The sequence below is a fragment of the Ascaphus truei genome, chromosome 9 (assembly GCF_040206685.1).
Source record: "Ascaphus truei isolate aAscTru1 chromosome 9, aAscTru1.hap1, whole genome shotgun sequence".
In the NCBI taxonomy this organism is placed as follows: domain Eukaryota; kingdom Metazoa; phylum Chordata; class Amphibia; order Anura; family Ascaphidae; genus Ascaphus; species Ascaphus truei.
Window position 1 is genome coordinate 31,838,196 of NC_134491.1, and position 23,004 is coordinate 31,861,199.

The following is a 23,004-nucleotide window of genomic DNA, read 5'->3' on the forward strand; positions in this document are numbered from 1 at the left end:
CAGTGTGGTGGTGCTGTGGAATCCCGGTGGGGAAGCAGTGATCAGAGTGTGGTGGTGGTGGTGTGGGGAACAGAGTACCACTACTTTGTAATGTACTGCCTCACAGCATCATTACTACTGACATACTAGTGATGCAGTTTTGTATTCAAATATTAGATTGTAAGCTCTTCGGAGCAGGGACTCCTTTTCCTAAATGTTACTTTTATGTCTGAAGCACTTCTTCCCATTATGTGTTATTTGTATTATTTGTTATTTATATTATGTCACGTATATTACTGCTGTGAAGCGCTATGTACATGAATGGCGCAATATAAATAAGGTTATACATACATATATACAAATATGAATTGAAGTATTTTAGGAAGCCTCTCTCACTTCTAACAGCTTTTCCACAATGTTTAAGACATCAACAATCGTTTGAAGTCAGGTACTACTTCTTTATGCCACTTCAACCACAAACACATTTGTTTCTGTGTAGCATCCGCGTGTCTGATAAATTGGAAGGCACTGTCATTTGCCCCTCTGTTTATTATTGGGAGAAGTGGGATAATGCACAGTTAACAACACATTTATTTTCATTCATTTATATGGAAGTTAATACATTGCTAACTGTGCATTACCCACCTGTCGCCATTATTCTCACTTCCTTATCATAGTTGTACGATGCACAGCATATGCAGAGCGATTCACAGAAGAGATTCCTAGCGCACGTAGTCAGTGGAAACGTGCAAATGTGTCTGACGGCTTCAAATCAACAATTTGTGAATAAAAAGCGCACATTTACAAAAAGCCTTTACCAAATGTATTGCAGCTATCAGGGAAATATGGCAACTTTTGCAAATTTCCCAGAAGTCACACACACATTAGCGATGGTCGTCTAAATTTACACAAAACTATATAAAGCCACCGCACAGCGCCGACTGTCTTTTTATTTATTTATAGTCTCTGTAACATAACACTTTTGATGTAAATGCCTTTACAAATGTGACTTATAGGCTTTACAGTATCACCCCGTAAAGTGCAGAAAAGGAAGTTCAACCATCTGTTGTCTAACCCCAAATATATTATGTTCTCTTCTTGTCCTTTATTGTTTTTTTACATTGTTCATTGTTTCTATTTTTTTTTAATTTTAAAGGCTATTGTCATGGCGACACGTCGTCAGGAGAGGCCGGAGAGCAGGTAAGAGGGGGGGAATTTCAGAGGCTTCGCCCTCTCCCCTGGCTATCAATTTAAATTGTTATGGGGAAGAGTGCGGGGCCTCTGTAAGGGTGGAGCCCCCAGTTTGTGCACCCTTGCCTTAGGCTTCGTCCAGGGTGGGAGCGCGCTCGGTGGAGCTCGAGCGCCACGACGTGAGGTGCTGGGCAATTCCTTGCCAGCTAGTTGCGCACTTAGGAGGCGTGCCCGTGACATCACGTGAGCGGTTCGCCCTCATTGGCTGACTCAGCCTGGACGAGGCCGTAGGTGACAGGGCGGCATGAGCTAGGCTGCCCCTCCCCTTACTTTGTGAGGCCGTTTTCTCCTCTTACCGGATGATGGTGACGCGATGGGGAGGAGGCCGGGGAGAGGCCATTTAGGTCCTGTGTGGGGGCAGGAAAACATTCAGCACCCTGCCAGGAAGGTTCCCGCCCGCCCTTCCCTTTGTTAAGATGTTATACTGTTGCTCGTACTTGTTGAATTAAAAAAAAAAAAAAAAAAGATAAATAGTAAAGAAAATATTATAATGTCTGTTTATTCCTCTGAGGTGGGCATTTCGAGGCATGTTGTTGCCTCGGTCCCAGCAGCTGTTGCGGGGTAAGTGCGCTTTAACCTTAAAAGACGGGGCTTTATGGTTCGGTAATGCCCTAATTTGGTTGGGAGTAGCGAGTGAGCAGGACCCATTGTGCTGTGGGTTCCATGGACCCTTTGTTGGAAAGCGGCCGCGGGCCAGTGCTCGGCTTGGGGGGCGCTGCGGGCCATGGTATGTGTACCATTGACATTTACCCGCTGGTTGAGTACTCTGGCAGCGTTGGCACTTATCGGGTTATGGGATGTATGATAATAAAAGCCGCAACCTTTGCACTCCCAGATATTTGTTTGTGTTTATTATATATATTATTATAAGGGATATATACATGGGGGGTGGGGGGCCGGGGAGAGCTCCATTGCAGGATCCAGGGTCCTACAATCCTGAATTAAAATGTTATATTAAAACCACAACCTTTAAACATGCTCCCCCTGCTGTAATCAAATGGTCCCTGTCACTGCCAGAGCCATCAATGACATTGAATGAGGTGACAGTAGAACAGCAGAGATCTAAAACACTGATCATGAGAACACACAGCGGAAAACCCAGAGTGTTCATAACTTGGTATCATTTACCTTCATTATTTTGATATTTAGGCAGTTGCTGATATTTCTAGCACAAGCAATTAACTTACATGAAAACATTCAAAGTACTGTTTTTCTTAGTTGACGTATAGCCTGCCCTTGACGTTTTATATAAAGTGTCTTGTGTCGACTAGGTTCAATGAAATGGCTCATACATTAAACTATATAATAAGAACAGTTTTCCCTTTATGTCAATTTTGTGTTACTCTAATAAAGATTCTCTTGTGGTTTAAATTAATTGTATACATGTTCTGTTTATGTCCACAGATACATTCTTCGTTTCATAATACATCTACAAATGGTTATTGCTTTACTTGGATTGGATTTAATTAGATTGTAAGCTCCTCAGATCAGGGACTCCTCTTCCTTAATGTTACTTTTATGCCTGAAGCACTTATTCCCATGACCTGTTATTTATATTATCTGTTATTTATATGATTACACCGTGTATTACTACTGTGAAGCGCTATGTACATTAATGGCGCTATATAAATAAAGACATACAATACAATACTTCATCCCAGTTTGCACTGTGAAAAGGAGGAAATGAATCTCCAGGCATAGCAGAAAAAAAGAATATCTGGTGCAAACTGGATTACATAGGACTGGTCTCCTATCAACCTGTAAACCACTTTTGAGTTATCGGTGAAACATATCTGTCTATCACCAGTTTGATTGACACTTGCATTACATGCCTGTTGAGGGTCTTCGGATTGTTTAGATAATTGGTGTGCTACATGTACAGTCTCTCACTACCCAGGCCCATCACCAAGCAGGAAGCGTGCTGGTGAAGGAAGGAGGGTGGTTAGTGGATTTTAAAGTAACGTTGAAAAGAAACTTTAGATACATTATTTTTAGATTGTAAGCTTTGGATGGCAGGGACTCCCCAATTCCTATTGTTTAACTTCCTGTTTAACTCAGTTGTGTAACTTTGTTTATTATCTCCCTGTACTGCCTGTATTATAATTCTGTAAAGTGCTGCGTACAGATGTAGCCAACATTATTGCCTGATGTGTGACGGTGAAAAAAACAGGCGCTAACACTATTAGTGACCACTTAAAATAAAGTGATAATAAATAACTCATAAATAACAGTGAGTAATAATAGTGCAAATACGTGAAAAAATGTATATATATGAATTATAACCCCCTGCTCAGACTCATCTGGTAGGGCCTGTTTTCTCTGGTCAACAAATCGTGGAAATGTATTCGCAGTCCAGGGGTAGCATAAAGGGAAACAGGACAAAACACAACAGTCTTAAGTGCAGACAATTAAATAAAGTAAATAAACTCTGTAGAATTCTTTGCTCCTATGTGCAACCTGGCTCACCCCCCGCACTCCTGACGAAGCCACGCATCTGATTGGCGAAACGCGTTGAGTGGAAACCGCCCAGAGGAGGAGAGACGAGGTACTAATGACTGTCAATCCAAAAGCCGAAACCGGAAGCGACGCGACGCCCCAGAGAGTCACCGGGAAGTAGAGAGCTGACCGCAGAGGCGTCCTACCATCTGATCGATCGCTAAACGGAGGCGGGGTGTGAGCCAGGCACATATCGACTCTCCTATATCACAATTGGTGATTCATGCGTTTAACGGTTTTTTATTGTAAGTGTGCATTTTTAGTACCATTATAAAATTACGTTTTACTATTGGTCAGCACTATGGATATATTTCTTTTTTACATGCATCCTCATCTCGCTGTGATTGGAGAATAACATCACTCCAAAGCCTGAAGTTTTTCCTGCTATCCAAGCTGTCTCTTGTTGCCCGTTTTTCACTAAAATCCTGTGAGTAGGCTGCACATAGGAGCCAAGAATTCTACAGAGTTTATTTACTTTATTTAACTGTCTGCACTTAGACTGTTGTGTTTTGTCCTGTTTCGCTTTATGCTCCCCCTGGACTGCGAATACATGCCAACATTATTACCAACATACAGTATTAAGAGGAGGATTATACAGAGTTACTATATATTACAGTATCCCATTATATTAGATTTTACCCAGCACAAAAAGACAGACATTGCCTGCAAATGATAGAATGTGTATGTTGGCTCATCTTGAGTGTTTGAATTTCCATCATTTGTTATTGACTCTATGCATCACCAACACTGCTCAATTGGAAGGGAGGGGCAGCGAGTCCCACATTGTAAACTTCTGCAGTGTATCGCAAGGTTGTGTTATGCTTCCCTATCACATTACTACATGGGAAAATAAACAGCGCTGTGACAGCATGTTTGTTCTCACTAACAGGGTTATTGGCTGTGAAGTGTTCAAATGCATTAAACCCAAAGGAGGAAAAGAAAGTAATTGGGCCTAATTCTGTAAGATGTGATTGCGCTGAATCTGTCGCTATCAAACGGAAAACGCTACTCACTACAATGGGACTTTCCGTGAGGTAGTGCTGGATTGGTGCGATCACAGCTTATAGAACAAGACTTATTAAATGTTAACCCTTGTTTGTTTTGTCTTACAAACGTTCTAATGTGAGCATACATTTCTTAAAAATCAAGTATGGGTTTTCAAAACACAGGACTAGTATAGTAATAACATGTTTTCATAGCAGTTCTACTTAGGTGTATAGATGCCTGTAGACATATATATACACACGCACACGTATGTGAGTGGGGGAGGGAGGGGGGGGGTAGTGCCAGTACCCTAAGCAACAATATATAATGCAGCTTTCAAAAATCTGGTGTGGTTGGGTTTCCTTGAGTGTGAGAAACAGTGCACTGAGGACATTTATATAAATGGTTATTGCACTATGATATGTATTCCCTGTGCTTAAACAATACATATTCATGCACACCAAGATAATATTGTATTAGCCATCTAGAAAAAACAGTGTACAAACTGTCCATCAACAACAAAAAAGAAGGCAAGGCACATGTTTGAGATGCACAATATATACTAAATAAGCATTCCTACAGCCATTGCACTGACATTTTAAATCTTTTTCAGTTGAGTTAAAAATCAAATGTGTATGAAGAAGACGTATGCAGCACCCTAGAGTATCTGTTGTTTATTGTGCTCATATATTAGGCTCTGCGGATTAGTGTGGTGAGCAGTGGTGACTCTGGGTTTTGTGGGGCCTTAGGCAAACTTTTAAGAGGCCCTTAAATGTATCATCACACTTCCCTGTTTATCACCCTGGTCGGCTCACTTTTGGTCTAGGGATCCTCTCCCTTAAGCATACTGCCTCCAGGTCTCAGGAAATTGTGGCAGATAGAATTGATCAGCACAGTCGCAGGATGTCAGAATAATGTTCAAGGTTTCTTTCCAGCAGTGTGACTAGCACTCTGATTCCCCTTGTGCTGGTGTCTCTGTCTCATTGATTGAAACTCAATGCTTCAATCCTATGTTAAATATTCGCAAACAAAATCACATGCTTGCATTGCCTCTTTAAAAGCAGTTTGTTTGAGTTTTTTTAGCTTCGGTCAATCTATTACTTTGAGGCAATAATCCAGAACTGGTCACTTCCTGTCTTGTAACTCTGAAAGGATACAGAGAACCCAAGGCTTCCTCTTTATTCTCTACTAGCTGAGAGACCCGGCGTTGCCCAGGATGTAATTTTGGGGGGGCGGACGACAGGGTTGGGCTTCCCCCGGGTGACTGACTGAATGGGTGGGTGACTGGGTGATTGACTGAATGGGTGGGTGACTGAGTGAATGGGTGGGTGACTGACTGAATGGGTGGGTGACTGGGTGAGTGACTGAGTGGGTGGGTGACTGAGTGAGTGGGTGGGTGACTGAGTGAGTGGGTGAAAGTGGGTGTGTGGGTGACTGGGTGTGTGGGTGTGTGGGTGACTGAGTGAGTGGGTGGGTGACTAAGTGGGTGGGTGACTAAGTGAGTGGGTGGGTGGGTGACTGAGTGGGTGGGTGACTGAGTGGGTGGGTGGGTGAGTGAGTGAGTGGGTGACTGGGTGAAAGTGGGTGACTGGGTGAAGGTGACTGGGTGGGTGTGTGGGTGACTGGGTGACTTACCTTGACCCCGTGGCATCTGGCTGGGGCAGGAGGTGAGTTCGGGAAGCTGGCGGGGGGGCAAGAGTGGCAGGAGGCCCGCGCCGCGCTTACCCTCCGTCTGGAGCCGGTGCACGTGAGGAGGCCCGCGCCGCGCTTCCCCTCCGTCCGGGAGCCGGCGCACGTGAGGGGGAGTGCAGGAGGCCCGGGCCGCGCCGCGCTTCCCCTCCGTTCCTCGTTGTGAGCGAGGGGGGAGGAGCCTGGAGTTTGCTGCTGAGCAGGAGGGCCGCGCTTCCCCTCTCCGGGAGCCGGCGCACGTGAGGGGGAGTGCAGGAGGGCCGCGCCGCGCTTTTCCTCGTTGTGAGCGAGGGGGGAGGAGCCTGGAGTTTGCTGCTGAGCAGGAGGGCCGCGCTTCCCCTCTCCGGGAGCGGCGCACGGTGAGGGTGATGGTGCGGCTGGGGATGTTGCGGAGCGTGGGGATTTGGGTGAGGTGGGAAGGGGGGAGAGAGTGAGGGGCACCGGGTGAGGAGGGGGGGTGTGTGGAAGGTGAGCTGCGGTCCAACTGACGGGGGAGAGTGAGGCCAAGCAACAGAGTGTGTGTGTGTGTGTTGTCACTCCGCCTCAGGCCAATGAGAGGTGTGGGGGCGGGCGGCCCAAGGGACCAATGAGATTTCCCCTAGGGACACAGGAAGATGCAGACAGGCATACAGTGCTTTCACAAATATATAATAAAGATTTATCTTCAAGTTCTCGATTTCAGAATTCCGGCTCCTCTGAGGTCACACCTCACAGTAGAAAGAGAAATTGTCAGTATTCAAAAGGCTATCATTTGAAGCAAGGGGTTAATTGCGTAATTCTTCTTAACCCCAAATGCATTGCAGGCCCCTCTGGCGCTGAAATATTTCAGGGAAATTTTATCTTTGAGCTTTTCCTTCCTCATTCCAAGTGTAAAGCACAGGCCCAGAATACACGGCCTGTATACGAGTGTTCAATGTTCATAGCTAGCACGGTTAGTAAATGACTAGCACGTTTTTTTAATGGTAAACTGGATATATACTAATTGAATCAAAGCGATCATCATTATCTCAAACATGACAAAGAAAAGTCAAAAGAAGCCACAGCACAGGAAAGAAGTTGAGATTAAACACAAGCAGGATGCTCTCTCCTCAGACAATATTTGCTGGTTAACTGCCTTTTGTAAGCATGAGACATACGCACACGCATAAGGCCTCGGACATGGTCAAAAAGACCGTGCTGAGGTGCACTGAGGGGAAACATTATCCCTATCAGCGCGGCTTTAGACGGCGATTCCGCAGGCGTGCGGAAATGCAGGAGACAGGCAAGTTTACATTTTGCCGCTCATGGAAGCACAGGGCCGGTCACGTGACTGCCAGAAGCCAATGGCAATCCGTAACATCGGCGCCGTGACGTGTCGCGCTAGCCCCGCCTCCCGAAAGCCTCCCACCCGGCACACAAGCGCGCTCGCTGACGCTCATGCAGGGACAGAAAAAATCTCCTGCTTGAGCAGGAGAGCATGAGCGTCAGCGCTGCCCAGCGCCGCTCCCTGCACCACGTCACAGGCCTAACACACACACTTTGGCTCTGTTGTGCACAGGTAACAGAATTCAGCAGCTCAGCTGAGAAGTAAAATAAGTGAGGTTATACCTGTAAAGTAATTCTGTTTCTCTCCTTTTAACTTGCAAGCTTTCATGTTTATTCAGTACTGACAAAGGCATTATTCCTGGTGCTTGCACTGCTAAATATCAGTTAACAAGGATAAGCAATGCTTTAACGTATTGTTACTGTGTTTATGCTGTGTATAAAGGGACACAGTTAAACTTTTTGCAGTAAAATTGATGCTTAGAAATGCATTTCAAAGACGTACATACATGACACAGAGACGTCTCTGCTCACGTGACACTGAACAGACGGTCCGGCCAAACAAGGCGTCTTTACCCTACCCGGGGCTGTGTATAGCGTGATAGCCGGGGTCCTGCATTTCTTATTTTGAAGCTGAGTCACCTTTTTTTATGTATATGGAATACATTTTAAAACTGAACATTGTCTCTTCCTTGCACGCGCTGTCTGAATGGAAGATTATATGTCTCTAAGTGTCAATATATCAAAGTAATTGTCTGTACTTTTGCCCCTCCGTGCGTCAGCTTGTGTTTTGGGGTACGCCAGGGGAATGGAGATGTGAGGCGGTGCAGCGAGCCTTTGGGAAAAAGTGTGGACCAGACTGCTCTCTATCAGTACAAAAAACTTTTTATTGGCACATAAACAGCAAAAAATCACCTTTGGGGAGCATATATATATGTGTGTGTGTATTATATGGACATTTTTTGAGTAGCATCGCTGGTTTTTTTTACTCCCACCACCTCTTGTGTGTTGGGGTAGTGGTTACAGTAGGAGACACCAGACGCACATATTGTAATGTGGTGTATAAAACTCCGCATTATAACTTTGTGTCATAAATGAAGGATCTGCGTCTAACTAGTTTTTTGCGTCTGGTGCTGATGCAAATATGTTTTCTTTTGTGCTGTACGTCGCCTTCCTCTTTTCAATCCCTTTATACATGGCCCCCTTGGAAATGCGTTACTGAGCTTCATTTGCTCGGGACGCCAAGGTCGGTCACAGTATATCCAGTTATTGTCATGGACCCCTTCACCGCCAATGGGGGCCTGGCTTGTGAACCAAGGGGTTGCAGGCCACTCTGGCAGTGAAGGGGTTAAGAGTGCTATTAGCACAGCACAGTCATATGCTGACGACCTGTCAGTGCTCGCTGCTTTACTGTGCGGCTCACTGATCTTGAGCATACATCGCTCCACAGACATCAATGGAGTCTCACTGCTGATAAAAAAATCAATGCTTATCCATTAAAATACTTTCTTTTTGGCTAAAGGACACCGATTTTATTCTTTGTAGGTTGGCACCTCTGCAGATGGCATGTGTACCCTCCAAAAAAAATGCAGAAAACAATAGATTGCACGACAAAGATTATATGAAATCAGATGTATTTATGAATTATCTCACTACAACAGTCCGAATTGTAAATCTGGGATGGCAGCCGCCCCTTGGTGAATGGGATTAGGGTTGCTCTAGATCCGAGCCATCTCATCACCGTGTCACTTAGCAATGTTAATAGCATCGGTTTCAGAAAAGATGCAGCTGTAACCAGCATGATAGGATCGGTTGTTGCACGGGAGACCACCTCCAGGACCCCAAGTATCACATGTAGAAAAGAGGATTTCTGCAGCACTCACTAGTCAGTTCACATTTATTTGGGGACAGCAGGAACAGTTATTGTTATGTGCTTTTTCTGCTGGAGAAAAATAAATGTAAACAAATTTAATTTTCATCCTGAGTGCTGTGGACATCCGCTTCTCTGCATGTAACTTACCGATGGGAGAGACAGACCGCATAAGTAAATGTCTTTATCTCTGTATAGCTGTCAATTGTGCATTGAGAGGGACATATTTGAAGTGCCATTGATACCTGTGAGAGATGTGTGCAGAGGTATGCAAATGGAGACCGATTTGGGTGAAATTATATCCTGGCTTTATTGAGCCTGTTCCTTTAACCAGGCAAAATATACAAAAAAAACAACAAAATAACAAACCCCTATCCCTGTGTAAGGGCTAACTTACTTCCCCAGACCCTATCTGCAGGGCTGGATGGATATTCCCATTACTAGCCTATCACCCCAAAGTCTCAGGAGGCACCTTAAGCAGGTGACCCTCCATGTCAGTCTCTGGCAGGTTCCTGGGTCCTTTGTGTCCAGGAAATATAAGTCTCTGGGTGTCTTGATCTCAGCCTTTGTGCTCAAGACAGTGTCTGTGTGCAGGCTTCTCTGCTCTCCTTCTGTCAGCCCAAATGTGAGCTAAGGAATCTCTCTCCTGTGTCTCATACGCGGCTTTTTACAGACCTCTCATTAGTCCAGGTGGAGACTAGTTAATTGAGTGTCTGCAATCAACTATCTCTCTGCTGGATTCTCAGAGCTCTGAGGCTGCTTTATTTAAACAGGGATATGTCCCCGTTACAATCCCCCTTGTATCTATGTAATCACCTTATAGTGAAAGGAGCAGATTTCATGGTCATGGGTCTTACTGTATTGGGAGGTACAGACCAGGCTGCCTTATTTACCCCTGTCACTCTTGGATGTGAGGGAAAGATGTATGGGCTACAAGGGCCCTGTGCATTAGAATTCCTATATTTCGTATGTTACAGTGTCACATCCTTCAAGGCAAATCGCACATTTAGATAAATATAACAATCTGCTCCTTACTATTGAGTTTTGGGACTTTTAACATTATATGTGTATGTAATTATTTTGAATAGAGCCACACTTAGGAGATTATTCAATGGTAACAAAACTTGTGTAGTACCGTATTGCCATTCAAATCACAAATAAAACCTCCAAAGCAATAAAACTCATGTTGCCTGTTATCACTGGGTAATGAGGTCAAGGCCCAGTCTGTTTGCTGTCTTCTTCTGAAGTCTTTTTTTACGGCTATTATCATAAACAGAATTCACAGGGCTACCTGGGAATGTCTGAGGGTTTAGTGCTCCAATCCCACTAATGAGAGGTGAAAGTGGTATAGGTGTGCAGGGAATTTTCTTTGGAAATGCTAAATACACCCATGTGGTGGGAGAAGATCCACAGTTCAGGGGTCCAATCCTGAGTCTTCACATCTTAGCTTTGCGCTAGGATTCCAGAGTGAGTCAACAAGTGCTCTCCATGACCCAGGAACCATAAGTTGGGTTCCAAAGGTTTTTGGATTTGTTCTTCAGTTTATGTGCCATCTGGGGTTTTGTCTCTATCGTGGAGATGGGATTTGAGTGGAACCATGATCTGCCTGATGATTCGGTGATGCATTGCAAGTCTGGTCCCCTGATGTTCCAACTCACTAGATTCTCTACCAATATTTCCTGAGGAAGATCTCCAAGTTTATGTTCCATGGTCTGTGCGTCCAACCGAGGAGTAAGTGGAGGACTGCTTGCCAGGGGAGTCATTCCATTACCGCTGGTCGGGCGCATAATTGTGCTTCCCTCATCTTCAGGTGCTGGCCCACTTTCAACAGGCAACTCTGTGTTAATCACATCAGGATCCTGAAACATACCAAGCCCAGTTAGAGTGAATGTATTAGCTTAGTGATTAATTCTTAGCAGCTGTTCTGAGGAATATTTGTTGCATATGACTTGCTACGAGGTATCAGGAGACTTGTAAAGTCTTGATATTTACAACGTAACAGGAATGCCTAAGGACTAGCTTAACAATCCATAGGTGCTAGTAGTTCCTAACTCATTGATAAAATAGGAAAAACAACTGTGATATTATATCAAAATCTTTCATTATCTGAATTTCCGGACTTATACGGAGGGTCATTGCAGGCGCTGGTATTTGCATGTACTGTATATACTGTCTGCTTGCTTCTATCCAGAGAAAAGAATGCAGCAAATGGAATTGCATTTACAAAATAGTAAAAAATCTATGGGTGACAAAAGCACCCAAGTGCTAGCTCACGGTATATCGAGACAGTTCCGTAATACACTTTGGGCCATATTTACTAAGAAGTGCTCCTCCATAAGGCACCTCCCATGCTGGAACACACGTCATTCAAATGAATGATTTAGTAAGCTATGAATATACACACACAGCAGAGAGGTACCTGCCCGGGAGAGCTGGACGTGCCATGTGAGCTCTGCAGTGCCACCAGCTGGTCGGAATCTGTGAGCTGCACACAGACCCTGCTCCTCTCCTCCTCTCTGCTAGCGCCTCCCCTGCTGCCCAGGCCCGCCCGCCCGCCGCTGATACACTCGATGTGTTGGAGCTGCACCGCTTAGTAATATGGGCCCTAATGCATTGCCATGTTATATTATGGTTATGAAACATTGTCCTATAACAATGTGGGCATGTTATACACGGGCATATCATTTGGTGATAAATCTTCATACCTGTGTGCAGTAAATGATCCTCTCCAGAATGGTAGAGAAGTTGGGCCTGTGCTCTGGTGTGTGCTGCCAACACTGTGTCATTATTCGATAGCTAATAAAAGGGGGGAGAACGAACAGGGAGCAAAGGACTTAGAGTTCTGTTCAGTAAAGCTTGATAGTCACTGTTGGTCATTAACAGAACTTCTCCAGAACTGAACCTCTCTATTCACAGCTCCAGGAAGCACAAGCCACAAGCCCAAGGCCCAGATCCACAAGCCTCCGTTACGTCACTTGAGATGGTGTTAGCCTAACTTAATGCCATTGCGTGCAGAGGTGAAGACAGGAGACTCGCTTTGGGAAAATAAATGTAAGCTTTTATTTTGCCAAAGCGCAATAAACAAAAACACAGGCTTTTCCTCCGCCAAGGTGCAGCAAAAAAAAACGGTGAGCAAGTAAGGATAATGCTTTCCAAGGCCAACATTCAGTTTCCCCAGCGTATGGAAGTCCATATACGTCTATATAGATCTGGTGTCCCTTGGCATCAAGCACACGGGGATATGGCCTGCATGCCTTGGTGTCCCAAGGGATCAAGGACACGCACGAGTGGTCTGTACACAAAGGCCTTCTTTCCTGCCCTTTAAACCCCTTTCTACACTCAGCTGGCCTCCTTAGTAGTCCTGTCTTCCTCCACGCTGATTAATGGTGAGATGTAGAAAAAGCACACCCTTTTACAAGCACTCATGGTCTACTTTGATATGATGTAGTATTTAAAATAAATTTGAATGATATTAAAGTAAAATAAAGAATGAAATGTATGTTAGTGAATAAATCACTGTGGTGACCAAACATATAAAACAAAAGAACACGCTATATACATAAAAATATCTAAAACCGTAGCCCCAAGGATAGTCCAAATGATGGCTAGCAATGTTGTTGGTAATATATTAGACCTTATATTTTTATGTATATAGCGTGTTCTTTTGTTTTATATGTTTGGTCACCACAGTGATTTATTCACCAACATACATTTCATTCTTTATTTTACTTTAATATCATTCAAATTTATTTTAAATACTACATCATATCAAAGTAGACCATGAGTGCTTGTAAAAGGGTGTGCTTTTTCTACATCTCACCATTATCCTTTATCCCCTTTTGCACCTTTGTTATTATTTCATAATTTTCTTAACTAAGCTGAAGCGAGAGTTTTTTTCCTTTTTCTTCCCCCCCCCCATTATTAATTTCCACGCTGATTAAATAAGGTGGGACTACTGTAGGTTCATTACTGGGTCCTACACTATTAAAATAGTGCAATAAGCATTAAGATTTGAGACCTAAAGACACGGCAGGCCCAAAACTTTTGAACTTTGAACATTTAGAAACTTCGCTGTATAATACTTGACTAATCTATCTATACAGCTTTGGACCAATGATACTTACACTGGCCCAGGGCAGTTTTTGGGCGGGTCCATGCGTCCCCCACTGGTGACAAACTCCAGCACTTCCTGATTGGTTTTGCATGGGTATGGCATGTAGCCCATTGAGAAGATCTCCCAGAGCAGCACACCAAAGGACCTAACAGGAGACGATGCAACAGGAAATCACATTGAGTTACTGCACATTCTTAACAAGCTTTATCACAGAGACAAGGAGTTTAATGTACAGTATGACACACAAACTATACACAACACACAACCTTTTTGCAGATCATTTCCGTCTTTAAAGTGTTTTGCTTAGTTTTTTGGGGGGGAGGGGGGCATTGAGGCTTCCTATTGGACGACCGTTTAAATGTCCAGGAAGTAACACTTGTAAGTACCTCAAAACCGGGGGATCCCACAGGCTGAAAATAGCCTGGTTAAGCACCAGGGGACCCCAGTTCAATTCCTTAAAAAAGAATCAATCCTTGAGTCAATCACTAAATAGGCTGACAGTGTCTATTACAGGCATACCCCGGTTTAAGGACACTCACTTTAAGTACACTCACGAGTAAGTACATATGACCCAATAGGCAAACGGCAGCTCGCGCATGCGCCGGTCAGCACGTCCTGAACAGCAATACCAGCTCCCTACCTGTACCGAAGCTGTGTACAACCGGGGAGACTATAGAGCCTGTTACAAATGCGTTATTTACATCAGTTATGCACGTATATGACGATTGCAGTACAGTATATGCATCGATAAGTGGGAAAAAGGTAGTGCTTCACTTTAAGTACATTTTCGCTTTACATACATGCTCCGGTCCCATTGCGTATGTTAATGCCGGTTATGCCTGTACTAGTGTCTAACGAATGCTGCACACTGGACATTGCAACGTTCCTTCCTACTTGTGTAATAGACCATGTGACTGCGTAATGCTAAAGACCCCAACAGTAGGATAAATTAATGAATGAATAACCAGATACTTGTAGGGGGGACCCCTAAACATAAACTTGATAGAAGACAGGTACTGGGTTGCAGTCCCAGATGGTAAACTCACTAATAAGTGACGCTGTTGTTAACAATAACACCAGGAAGATTGAGCATAATAACACCCTATAACGTACCAATTGTCTAAATAAAGTCCTGAACAGGAAAACATGTAGCAAGCGATTGACTCACTCTGAGTGCTGCACAGTCCATGCGGTCCAAAGGTGAGTGGTCCCCAGGTGTGCTTCCATCCAAGGGGTAGGCTAGTGGAGAAGGAGAAAAACTGGAAGAGCACTACTGTAGGTAACAAAAAAGTAGAACGGAGGGTGCGCATCCCATAAAAAGATTATTTATTGGTCATGGAAAAACAGGGCAATGGAGAGCCCCACCAACGCTGCACGCTTCACAGAGCGCTTTCTCAAGGTATTTTTATGGGATACGCACCCTCCTTTCTACTTTTTTGATACCTACAGTAGTGCTCTTCCAGTTTTTCTCCTTCTCTACTTGTGTAATAACATTTTTATGTAGTTGTTATTCTGTTTTATTTTTTGTGTTCGCATTTTTTTTGTCATCTTCATTTTAATTGCCATCACCTTTAGACTGTTTTCTGTATAGCCTCATGCAAATGATCAGTAGAATATGTGAATGCGTTATTGTTAAATAATTATTTGCTCATTTTATTTGGTTTAATTATTTTGACATTTATAAAAATAAAAAACACAATATTTTTTTTAGTTTAGCGGATGTCATGAACTAAAGTAACTATAGCTTCAATCACTCCTCATTACCAGGTGTCCGTTTTAGATGTGAAGATCCCTTCTAGGAAAGCTTCTGGTGGCATCCACTTGACGGGTAGCATGGCTCTGCCTCCTTTACGATAGTAGCTTGCTCTGCAATACAAGCAGCATTACCCACTGGTCAATTACTCAACTGTGCATCCTTTAGCATTTGTGTTGCATGTAACTATTGAAACAAAATGGCCATCAAATCTATCCGGTTCCATTGGCCAATAGGAAAGCGCGACATCATCCTTTGCAGCTTCCTATTGGACGACCATTTCAATCCCCTCAGCAAACACTGGCAAGACTGGTGAACATCACGAAGCAGGATTGCTGCTTTTACACTGGCTAGAACCGAGGTGGGCAACTGTAACAGGGACTTATCACTGTTAGAAAGAAACTGCCTCTAAATCCAGCATTGAGCTGGTTAATTGCACACAGGCAATCAACCAGACTCTACCTGGCTGATTAGGACTGAGAAAAGCATGATGTGAGAAACATGAGAGAGATTCCTTAGCTCACATTTGGGCTGACAGAAGGACAGCAGAGAAGCCTGCACACAGACACTGTCGTGAGCACAAAGGCTGTGCTGAGATGAAGACACCCAGAGACCTATATTTCCTGGACACAGAGGACACAGGAACCTGCCAGAGACAGACATGGAGGGCCACCTGCTTAAGGTACCTCCTGAGACTTTAGGGTGATAGGCTGGTAATATCTCTCCAGTCCTGCAGATAGGGTCTGGGGAAGTAAGTTAGCCCTTACAAAGGGATAGCGGTTTGTTATTTTGTTGTTTTTATATGTTTTGCCTGGATAAAGGAACAGGCTCAATAAAGCCAAGATATAATTTCACCCAAATCGGTCTCCATTATATGTACCTCTGCACACATCTCTTACACTTACAGCAACCCTGTCGCCAATCGCCACAAGTGGTGAATTGGCCATGAAAGTGTGGCAAATTTGAGTTTGCCAGCTCCCACAGTAAAATAAACTTTTTCCTGACGGCGTGTGCTTGTTTCCGCTTTCTGAATGAGTCAACAAAGTGAAGCAGCAGGTGATAGTGCTGAGGTGAGTGAAGCAGCAGCAGCAGGTGAGAGTGCTGAGTGAGTGAAGCAGCCTATTTTGATCTGGTTCAATACTGATTGGCCGGCGAAGCCGGCCAATTCAGTTAAACAGCAATTCTACTTGTTGCCAAGTAGAACAAAGAAAAACCAGTCAAACAAATATATAAGGGAATCAGCAAGTGCACTGTAAAAAATGCACTTAAAAAAGAAGGGTTAACTCAGAAGAACCCCTGATGGGGGATACCGAGCAGAGCACCCCGCCTAACGCCCACTGGGAGGTAAACTCCGAAACCGTCCCAGCGGACTCGGCGTACGTGAACTCTGCCCGAATACGGGAGTGCACCAGCGCCCGGAACACTGCCACGATGTTCGTTGGGACCCCCTTCTCCAAACGCTGCTTCCTGGTCTTGTAAATGGCTACCTTAGCCACTGCCAGGAGCAGGTTAACTAGGAGATCCCTAGGCTTATTGTCTCGGGACACTGGGCACCCAAAAATAAAATGATGAGGGGAAAAACCCAGCCAGAACTGCAGAAGAAGGCTCCTCAAAGTGGATAAGAGGGGCTGCAGTCTGGCGCAGCTCAGATAAATGTGGAATACGGACTCCCGCTCACCACAGAAGGGACAGGCGGCGGGGGAGTCCGTGAAGTGTGCCAAATACTCTCCTGTGCTCAGTGCACCGTGGAGGACCCTCCAACTCAAATCCCCGGCGGGACGGGGAACCAAAGCTGAATAGAGCTCTCTCCACCGGGGTCTCTCGTCCTCGTTCCCAAAAAATACCCGCCTCCAGATGGTATCTGGGCGGGTGACAAGGGCGAGGTAGTGCACTATATGGAGCACCAGAGAATACAGGACTTTCCTCGGCATGCCGCGAAAACATGCCGGGGACATATCCCCCAACCTGCTGAGGTTTGGGGAGATAGGAACTCGAGGGGGTTGCCTTGGTTTGGGTTCTACGCAAAGATTCGGAGAGCTGAAGTTGATAGGGTGACAAGGCTCTCCGGTCTGCAAAACCCCCTCGATGAAGGTGCGTGAGTCGGGGTGGATAGCATCTTTAATCTCCTGGATCAAACGACGAGGGACGCGGGCAGTAAGCAGACCCATACGGGGCGCGAGCTCCTCTGCTCCTACCCAGTCTCGCCGCTCATAGTCCAGGAGATCTCCGACTCTGGTCACCTGCGCCAGGATTAGTCGGCGGCAAATAGAGGGTGAATCCAACATCCGAGCCCCCACTGCCGGATTATACAGCAGGGGCTCGGCGAGGATATCAACCCCCACCGCCTGTTTCTTCCTGGTCGCGGAGACCAATTTCCAGGCCTTCAGTAAGTCCCGGTAGTATGCCGGCAGCACCGAGAGGTCTCTACCTAAACCCTCAGGCCTGATGATAAACAATTGCCGGTCATACCTCATATTGCGCAGCTGGCGAAAGAAACTGGTTGCCAGCTGGCACCACTGCGGAGACGGATCTGCGAATAGGTATCTCTGCAGGTACTGGAGGCGGAAAGTGTGTAACTGGGAGCGGACACACACCACTCCCTGTCCACCCTCCTCCAAAGGGAGACACGCAACTCCCGCAGAGACCCAATGCTTCCCCATCCAGAGGAAATCCATCAACCTCCTCTGGATCTTGTTGATAAATTCGGGGGTTGGACCCATGGCTATCAGCCGGTGCCAAAGCTGACTGGCCACCAGCTGGTTGATCACCAGGGTCCTTCCCCTAAGGGAAAGCATTCTCGACAGATACACCCATGACCCCAGACGAGCAATGACCCGTTCTTCAAGATCACTGAAGTTTTCTGGGGCCGGGTCCTCCGCAGCAGACAGGTAGACTCCCAGATACTTGAGAGTATCGCTCTCCCACGAGACATTCCGAAACGTGGGGGGCAAAGAGTCCACCTGTAAGGGACCCACCAACATGCCGGAGCACTTGGACCAGTTGATCCGAGCAGAAGAGGCCGCGGTGTAGACCTCTTGGCACGCTTGTGCCCGCTCTAGATCATCTAGGTCCTGGGCCACGAGGAGCACGTCATCGGCATAAGCCGACAGGACTACTCGCATGTCGGGCTCCCGCAGCACCAGCCCGGTGAGCCTCCTCCTCAGTAGGCAGAGGAAGGGCTCAATGGCCAGCGCGTACAGTTGCCCAGACAGGGGGCACCCTTGACGTACTCCCCGACCAAACACAAAAGGTGCCGTCAGGGACCAGTTGATCTTCACCAGACACTCTGCAGAGGCGTACAGCATCTGGAGAAAGCCCACAAATTGTGGGCCGAAGCCAAACGCCCTCAGGGTCTCCATAAGGTAACGGTGATCCACTCTGTCAAACGCCTTCTCCTGATCTAGGGACAGGAAGGCGAGTGACAGACCAGTCCTCTGCGCGTAGTGCATCAGGTCCCGGACCAGAAAAATGTTGTCATGAATGCTCCGGCCTGGGACAGTATAGGACTGGTCGGGGTGAATCACCTCTGCCAGCACGGACTTGAGCCTCAGCGAAAGCGCTTTGGCTACGATCTTATAGTCCGTGCTGAGCAGTGAGACCGGTCGCCAATTAGAGATCTGACGGAGATCCCCCTTCTTCGGCAGCAAAGACAGTATTGCCCGCCGACACGAAAGTGGCATCTCACCGATCTCAAGGGCTTCGGCTAGGACCTCGGTGAAATCAGGTCCCAGCATCTCCCAGAAAAACTGGAAGAACTCCACAGTCAGCCCGTCTAGCCCCGGCGCTTTTCCGTGGGACATGAGACTGAGGGCTTCAGAGAGCTCGGCCAGAGTCAAAGGTAACTCAAGCGGCTCCCTTCCATCCTCACTGACCGTGGGAAGCCCCTCTAATAAGACCCTGCATTTATCTGGCTGGATGGACTCCGGAGAGAAAAGATCTACATAGAATCTCCGGGTTCTGTCCCGGATGCTCTCCGGGTCAGTCAGAGGGGTACCGTCCTCTGCCAACAGGCATGTGATATGTCTACGGTTTCCCCTCTTTTTCTCCAGCGCGTAGAAGAGGCGCGACCCGCGATCCATCTCTCGAAGGAAGTTGATGCGGGATCGCACATACGCCCCCCGAGCTCTCCGATCTTCCAAGTCCCGGAGAGTGCACTTCCTCTCCACGTACATACTCTGCAGGTATTGGTCTCCTGCCACAGACAGCCGCTTCTCGAGATCGAGCACCTCCTCCCTGAGGGCTTCGATCTCAGCATCGCGCCGCCTGCTGGCACCTTTTGTGTACTCCTGACACACGAGGCGCAGATGAACCTTGCCCACGTCCCACCACTGCTCTAACGTGGCAAAGTCTGACCTGCAACCTCTCCAGGCCATCCAAAAGTCTTGGACCGTCGTCGCAAACCCCTTGTCCTCCAACAACGTATTGTTGAAGTGCCAATATGCGGCCGAGGGTGCTGCAGGTAGCAGCGTCACCGTCACGGACGCACAATTGTGGTCTGAAAACGGCGCCAGCCTAATGGCACTGGACTGGGCTCGCGACAGGCTGTGGCTGGAAATATACAGCCTGTCGATCCGGGACCAGGACATCCGTTCACCCCTAAACACCCTAACATGGGTGAACTCAGTGGATGCCTCAGGATGTTGTTCTCGCCAGACGTCTACCAAGGAGTAGCGGGTGATGACCTCCCGCAAGGCCGACGCAGAACACGGGTGTGGCTCCGGACCATTCCGGTCTTTCCGAGCCTCGAGGGTACAGTTAAAATCACCCCCGAGCACCACGTATTCGTCTGCGTCGACTGTCTCCAGGTATTCAGACATTCTGACGAAGAACTGCCTTCTCAGGGGTCCGTTTGCAGGAGCATACACGTTCAGGAAATTAAACGTGTAGTCCTCGTGTCGGACCCTGATATGCAACAGGCGACCTGGAACAACAGCTTTGGCAAGCAGCAGCTCAGGTTGAAAGGATTCAGAGAACAGGGTCACCACCCCACAAGATGTCGAAGTGAGGTGGCTGAAAAAGACCTTGCCTCGCCACTCCAGATGCCAGCTGGCTTCAGCCTCTGGAGTGGTATGGGTTTCCTGCAGGAAACTCACAGAATACTTTCCCTTTTGTAAAAAGGAGAGTACCTGGAACCTTCGAAACCCGTCCTTACATCCATTTACGTTTAGCGTACCGATGCTCAAAGCCATTGGTAATCAAGAGTTTTGCTTCCCATAGGCGCTCAGGGTACTACACCCCGAGAAGCCTTAACGTGCTCTCGCAACACTTTGTTAAACTTTAGGACCCGAGTATGTTCGATAGTCCCGGAAAGTTTGGCCTTGTGGTTAGCCTTGATGTATACTCTGAGAGAGTGGAGAATGACCGAAGCATCCTTCCACCTCTCAAGGGCCAACTGCACCTTCGTATGTCCGTGTCTACAGAGGGTATCATCCAGGAAACTATCTAGCTCCCGGGCAGGGATAATGGTGATCGAGGAGTCCACCGACTCCATGGTGCCAGAGGACTCCCCTCTGAGCCCCAACTCCCCAGGCTCCTCTTGGCTGGAGAATTCAAGACCCCCGTCCTTCTCTGCGGGGGCCTCTCTCAGCCCTAGATTGGATCCCCTCCTCGGTGTTTCCACGAGGGGGTCCACTGTGCTCTCCACCTCCATCCCCAAGTCAGGATGTTCAGGGGCAGCTGGTGGCGACATGGCAGAGGCAGTGGTCTCCCGAGAGTCCTCGGGGGCCACAGAAGCACACGTGCCACGGGTGTTCACATCACCCGCGGGAGGGCACTCGCCAACCGCGGGAGGGCCCTCACCATCCGCGGGAGGGCCTCCACCGTCCACGGGAGGGCCCTCACCATCCGCGGGAGGGCACCCACCATCCGCGGGAGGGCTTTCACCAACCATGGGGGGGCACTCCTTAGCAAGGGCTTCATTGGGAGGGTCTTTCCCAGCGTTCACTCCCAACAAAGTGCCCGCCCAAAACTCTGCACCAAGAGGGTTCAGGTCAGACAACTCCCAGATGTAATCGGAAGTGCTCACCACAACACCCTCCAAACCCTCATCCACGGGGGTCAGCCCTAACCCATCTCCTTCCTCTGGTGACGCAAACCGGGGCTTTTTATCCCTATGTGTGTCACCCAAAGGCGGTACAGCCGGAGGGGGATCTTGGTTGGCTCTGAAGATAGGTGCACTCGGCATGTCAAATTTACCGAAGCACAATTCTCCAGGGGATGCTCTCCAACCGAGAGGGGCGCTGGGAGGTTCCCCAATGTCCCCAGAGGCATCGGGTACCTCCAGCTGCATTCCCTCCAGAAATTCAAGGGGGGGGGGCTGTATATTTGTGGGATCCGGCTTACACTGGTTAATCCCAACCAGTGGGTCGGACAGGACCACCTTGTGCGGAACTGATTTTTCTTTCCGCTGCCGAGACTTCAGAGGGTAAACGTAATATGGTTCACCCTCAACCTCCTCAATCACCCTCTTATTGGTTTTAAATTTGCTCTTCCTGGGGATTGATTTCCCAGGAGAGTGTGCCGCTGTCTCCATAGCAGGAGTTTCCTCCCGCTCCCCTTCACCCTGTATGGTGCTTAAAATGGGGTTAGGGGGTTCTTGGGGGGGGACAACGACAGAGGGTGACTGTTTTGGGGTGACTTTTTTCTTCCCCCTCTTTTTTGAGAGGAGAGGTTCAGATGTCACTGTTTGAGTTGCGACAGTGACATCTTCTGTGGTCCCAGAGGGGACCTGAGCCCTCGAGCTCTTTTCCTTCTCCCTCTGTTCTTTGGGGAGAGGTTCAGATGTCACTGTTCGAGATGGGGCAGTGACATCTTCTGCGGTCCCAGAGGGGGCCTGGGCCTTCGAGGGCTTTTCCCTCTCTCTCCTTCTTTGGGGGAGAGGTGTAGACGTCACTGTCCGAGATGGGGCAGCGACATCTCCTGTGGTCCCAGCGGGGGCCTGGGCCCCCGAGGGCTCCGCTGCGGTGGGTGCAGCGGCACAGGGCATTTCCTCCTGGGGGGAGACAGCGCTAACAGAGGCTGGCCGCTCCAGGGCGACCCCCTCTCCTTCCTTCCGCTCTCCAGGAAGAGGTGCAGAAGTCACTTTTCCGGATGGGACAGCGACATCTCCTGCGGTCTCAGGAGGGACCTGGGCCCCTGAGGGCCCCGCTGTGGTGGGCACAGCGGTACCGGGTGTCTTGGCAGAGGGAGGGGCGGGTGCAGGAGTTGGGATGGGTCCTCTGTTCCCTCTGAGGCAACTCCTACGAGTGTGCCCCAGCTCTCTGCACAGATAACATCTAACCCCCTCCGTGCCATAAAACACAGTGTATTCTATGCCCTCGTAGGGCACCCTAAACGAACCCTCCACAGATTCATTGCTCCCTGGCAGCAGCAGTTGTACCTGCCGCCTAAATGAGAGTACATGCCTCAGCGCCCTATCTCTGCAGCCCAAAGATAATTTTATTATGGGGGACTTAATGTCTCCCAGGGCTTGCAGGTACGGCTTCATGAGGCAATCTGGGATGAAGGGGGGCACATTTGACAGAATGACCTTTGTGCCTAACCCCTCCATGGGTTCCATAGGGATGT

General features: G+C 47.6%; 1 protein-coding gene across 4 annotated transcripts in view; it reads right to left on the reverse strand.

Annotated features, from left to right (window-relative positions):
• Positions 1–8,569: 8,569 nt before the first annotated feature.
• Positions 8,570–23,004, reverse strand: part of LTK (leukocyte receptor tyrosine kinase) — a 97,391-nt gene continuing 82,956 nt past the window's right edge. For 2 of the 4 annotated variants that reach the window (XM_075614296.1, XM_075614295.1), the window contains exons 25-28: positions 15,450–15,551; positions 13,696–13,830; positions 12,277–12,367; positions 8,570–11,430 (exon numbers count right to left, since the gene is read on the reverse strand). In XM_075614296.1, coding sequence (XP_075470411.1) covers positions 11,044–11,430; positions 12,277–12,367; positions 13,696–13,830; positions 15,450–15,551 — 715 coding nt within the window. In that variant the 3' untranslated portion in view covers positions 8,570–11,043. The remainder of the gene's footprint in view (positions 11,431–12,276; positions 12,368–13,695; positions 13,831–15,449; positions 15,552–23,004) is intronic. The other 2 variants (XM_075614294.1, XM_075614293.1) reach the window with 1 other exon arrangement.